Source organism: Chiloscyllium plagiosum, unplaced genomic scaffold, assembly GCF_037043375.1.
Source record: "Chiloscyllium plagiosum isolate Xiang-an unplaced genomic scaffold, Cpla_swu_hap1 HiC_scaffold_14, whole genome shotgun sequence".
In the NCBI taxonomy this organism is placed as follows: Eukaryota; Metazoa; Chordata; class Chondrichthyes; order Orectolobiformes; family Hemiscylliidae; genus Chiloscyllium; species Chiloscyllium plagiosum.
In genome coordinates, this window is record NW_028270152.1 from 101,150,346 (window position 1) to 101,155,187 (window position 4,842).

The 4,842-nt window shown below is 38.5% G+C and overlaps 1 protein-coding gene across 1 annotated transcript; it reads left to right on the plus strand.

Annotated features, from left to right (window-relative positions):
- The first annotated feature begins 3,208 nt into the window (after window positions 1-3,208).
- On the plus strand, window positions 3,209-4,585 carry LOC148148071 (putative G protein-coupled receptor 139). Its single transcript, XM_087994008.1, has 2 exons — window positions 3,209-3,278; window positions 3,657-4,585. Exons 1-2 carry the CDS (start codon window positions 3,209-3,211, stop codon window positions 4,583-4,585), a joined length of 999 nt encoding a protein of 332 aa, XP_087850134.1.
- The last annotated feature ends 257 nt before the right edge of the window (window positions 4,586-4,842 follow it).

The window sequence follows — 4,842 nt, forward strand, 5'->3', positions numbered from 1 at the left end:
ACCGTTTTTATCTTTATTCTTTGATTTCTTATCTTTTTTCCACTGGTGATATTTTGACCTGGTTATCACATAGTCAGGAAAAATCACATGATATACCTCCTGTAATATCTCAGAGTTAGAGAATTCTGCTTCTCCACTGGGTTTTGACCACAGAAGATATACCTGTGGCCCAGCTATATTGTTATAAAACACGAATTGTACTCCAGGAGCCCAGAGTTTCTCCAGTGTTCTTACCAATAATTCTCTACGTTTCCCTTGACCCTCCAACTTCACTGCTCACATGGAGCATTTCTCGGATCACTATGAATTCCACGTAATAGCAGCAATATTATGTCTGCGTTATATGTCTCTTGATCCGTCAATACTCAAGATTGCTCTGATCCCGTATCTCTGATTACTATACTTTCTTTCGGTGTCGTTCCCGGTCTATGCGAGGAAATCTTACTTTCACAAGTAAATGTTTGAGGAATAACTGCCACTTGCTTCTCAAATAAAATCCGACCTGTACATACATTCTGGTCCAGCATTTTAGCAGCCATTGTGACTTAATTTGCAATTTTAACAAAAATCCCTGCTTTATGTTGTTTGCCGATATCTTCTTCCCACTGCATTTATTAAACCACCAACACTGTGAACTCATGGAGCCTATTTTGTTTGCAGTGAGAACACCTCCGCCTTTCAAGTTATATTCCCCTTTCATGGATTTTCGTTTTACCCTGTGGTAAACTTTCTTTATTAACTTCAATATAGTCTTGTTTGCCCTTACCACCTAAGGATTTCTCTTGAACATCATTCCAATCTCACATGAATTGAAATTGATGCCTGCAGCTAAATGTGATTCTTTCAAACTCAGTATAGGTTCGAAAAGTGTCCATTCCTAGTTTCCTGAAACGTTGTCTGTGATCTTCGGGTAGAATGTCATATGCACTTAAATATGGCTTCCTTCACCTCGTCACATCACCACCTACCTCTTCTGATAGTGATGCTGATACGCCACGAGCTCTACTTTCCAAATTTATTTGGTTCAACGAAACCCCTAATCATGAGTGGCCACTCAATGTGTTGAGCTTGTTTCTGGAATGAAATGAAAAATGCTTCGATAATCTTCTCATCAAATGTATATACTGCTTGGATACATTTGAATCGACGTCCACCAGGCTTTTTGGTACGATGACTTTGCTCATCAACTCTTACCTCCTAACTAAACGTACCTTTCAACTTTACCTTCATCCATTTACGTCAACTTTCCTTTCTAAGTGGCAAATTGTGAAGACCAAACTCAATCTCTTTCCCCCCATTCTTTCTCTCTCTGTTCTCTTTCTTCTGTGAGGGCACTCCTCGCCTCTGCTTTTCTTTTCCTGTTTGAGTGACTCGGTCCTTTTATCTTTTCCTGTGCCTTCAACTTTATTCGAACTATTTCAGTTCGGTTACTGTTCAAGCTGCCTCATATCCAATTGAATTCTAGTCAATTCCAAAGGTTTCAGCAAAATTACATTTTGGGCTTTTGCTGTAATTAGCTCTCCTTTTCTCACAGAGGAAGGCACACACAACTCCCCTTTGTCTCTCCATTCCAGTCTGCCAGTTGCAATATCTTTAACTTTATCTTCAAGTTCTGGAAAATCACTAAATCATTTCATTCGTACCGCCCCCACCCCCCGCCAGAAAAAAATCACTGACTGAAAGGGTAATTCGGACGCAAAGCATTCTTTTAACTCCGCGAATTGAATACACACACCAAAACAGTCCAGCACCTAACACTCGCCTTTGAGTTCAACTACTCTAAAATCAAATTGGGATTATCAAAAGATTGCAACAAAACCACCAAAGTACAATGGGCCAGACTTGACCCCGTCAAAGTATTTTCAGCAGGTGGCCCTGACTATCTTTTATAGAAAGGTTGATGTGAAGTGGGAGTTCCCAATCTGATACGAGTCATAAAAGCACTGACTTTAAGAGGAAAAAGTCTTTTAAGCACAGTATTGAAGCCCAAAAAAAAACGGAATTTTGAAACAGTAAACTGCTGAAAGACTTCCCAAATCCGTTCCAACAGCGACTGGCAATTTACTGTTCCAATACTTTAACAGCACATAATCATGCGCATTGGCAAAAAAATTCAAACACAGACTCTTACCGACTGAAGGAAACAACTGCAAAGGCAGAACCTGCAGAAGAAAGTCTGAAGAATCATTTAAATAAGTTTGCATCTTCCCTGCAGTCCACCATCTTGTGTCTGTTGCAGCTAAAACAAAGTCGAAAAAAGAAAGACGTAAAAGGAGAGAACTGGCCACTCCACTTACATTGTTAAACTGAAAGCTAATGCATCCAAATAAAACTGTTGGACTATAACCTGGTGTTGTAGCCCAACAGAACGTCTCCAAATCATTAATAAATTCGACACTGTGGCACCTCTGCCTTTATGACCTCTGTCAGAAAACAAGACAGAATATCATTTATTAAGTGACAGCCTTGTCACCAGAACAATACGTTTTTTCTTTCTGATTCTACTTCTCTCACAATGGTATTGATATTAAATTCCACCCGCATATTCTCTATCATTAGATGGTTGATTGAAGAGCGTAGAAACTATGTGTGTTTTCAGGAAGGAATACTGATATTCCTTCAGTGCTCTGTGTCCACTCTCAGGCCTTCAGGTGAGTGATAGCAAATTTCCAACTCGTCTGGAAAGTGTCAATGGCTAAGAGGATGGCAATTATCACATGTGATACATGAAAACAAATTTTCCAATATGGTAAGTATATCCCTTCCTGTTCAATTTCAGAAATTGACAAATGTTGGAATTTGATGAGCTACAATATACATAAGAATTCAGCTATTGGCAGCTAGGAAGAGCAGAGTACAATTGATAAAGGTGTTAATAACAAAACAAAATCAGGAGGCAGTGTTATTTTTCACAAAATACATCGGTTTAATTCTGAAATTATTTGATGCACATTATATCTTGCGTCCAATGCATAGAGAGGACAACGAAAGTGAGGTCGAGAATGTTAGGGCCAGATCTTATTTTGGTTTCGTTGTACTCCGCAAAATAACAACATTCTAAATGAGCGGAACTAATGCAAGTGATGAGTTGACGTAATCGACTCACTGGAGGTCTGAGCTGTGCATAAATACAGGTTACTATTTTCATATGTTGGTCATACGGCAGCCAGAGAACGTCAGCACCCAGAACAGTTATTCATTTTCAGAAATGAGAAAACCACCGGTTTTAGTTTTGAAAGAGATTTACTATCCACTTCTTGCAGCTGTTTGTCTTCCAGGCAAGTCATTGATCTTGTTTGTTTGTGGTTGATTTTACTTCATCCGTGTAAGCGTTGAAAACGCTACATTTTCCGCTGTCAATGTTCACAGAAGATTATCAAACTAGTGTCTGAACACTTTCGGATTCTCCATTTTATATGGAAGCTTAACAATTGCCCCCAAAGTGAAGTCTGCAAAGAGTCGTGTTGTTCTTTAGACAGTCTGATAATATCAAACAAAATGATGACTACAGCTGCACATTAAACATTTGCATAAATTTCATATTTTGTAAATCACTCAGAATGTGTTCACATTCTCTTCATAAATATCTTCACCTTTATTTCAATCACACATTGCAACATTACCGACTCTGTATCTTGTATCTCTTTCTATTACAGCGAACATGGTGACTGTTTTAATTATCATCCGAGGAAACTGTGGTCTTTCAAAATGCATCACCTCCTATATAGTGGCCATGGCAACATCGGATCTATTGATCGTTATCAATAATGTGGTAGCATATCGCATTTTAAGTTATCACTTTCCATTTTCCTTCTTCTCCCGTACGCCTGCTTGCAAGCTTGTTCTATACATGACTGTCATCAGTCTCGACCTAACTGTTTGGTTCACTGTGTCCTTCACATTCGATAGATTTATGATGATCTGCTGCCAGAGATTTAAAACTCGATATTGTACGGAAAGAACTGCATTCACGGTATTAATAATCATTTCGGTCTTGACCTTATCAAAGAATATTCCAGTTTTGTTTGCATATGAGCCAGAGCAAATCATTCATAAAATCCAGTGGGGCTGCCGATCAAGTGTAAATTTCTTGACTTCATCTGCAGGGTTGGCGTTTGTCTGGTTTTATAGCGCCTGGATTGGTTGGCTTCCATTTCTCCTAATTTTCACGTTTAATTCTTTAACCATCCGCCATATTGTGATGGCGAATAGAACTCGCATTAGACTCCGTGGTCACAGAAATAAGAATGAAAGCAATGCGGAGATGGAGAACCGGAGGAAGTCCATTGTTTTATTATTCTCCGTATCTGTCAGTTTCATGTTGCTTTGGTTTACATATTCTATTACTTTAGTCATTACTAGGCTGTCAAACCCTAATTATTACAGAGGTGACTTTAACGACTCTGAATACATCGCAACTGAAACAGGAAATATCCTTAAGTTGTTGAGTTGTTTCCTGAATCCCTGTATTTATGCCACAACTCAGAAAAAATATAGAGAAGAACTGAAGAAAGCAATGGAATCGCTATTGAAACAATGTCTCAGATTAGTTATAAAAAATGGAGACAAGAAAAATATATTTTAGCGGCATCTCTTTGTAGCTGAGGCTAGATTTCACCCTGCTTTCCGCAATGGAACTCCCTTAATTTCCCGGGTTGTTAAAATGCTTTGCACAGTTATTCCTTAGATTTTAAATCAGAAATTTGATGCGTGATAATTTCTGTTTCGTAGGATTTTTGTTTGAGATATTCAGATTACAGAACCACTGAAAAGTGACATCTTCAAACTCAGGTGTCAATGTTCTGAAACATCTCCTGTGCAGTGATACTTTACACAAAAATA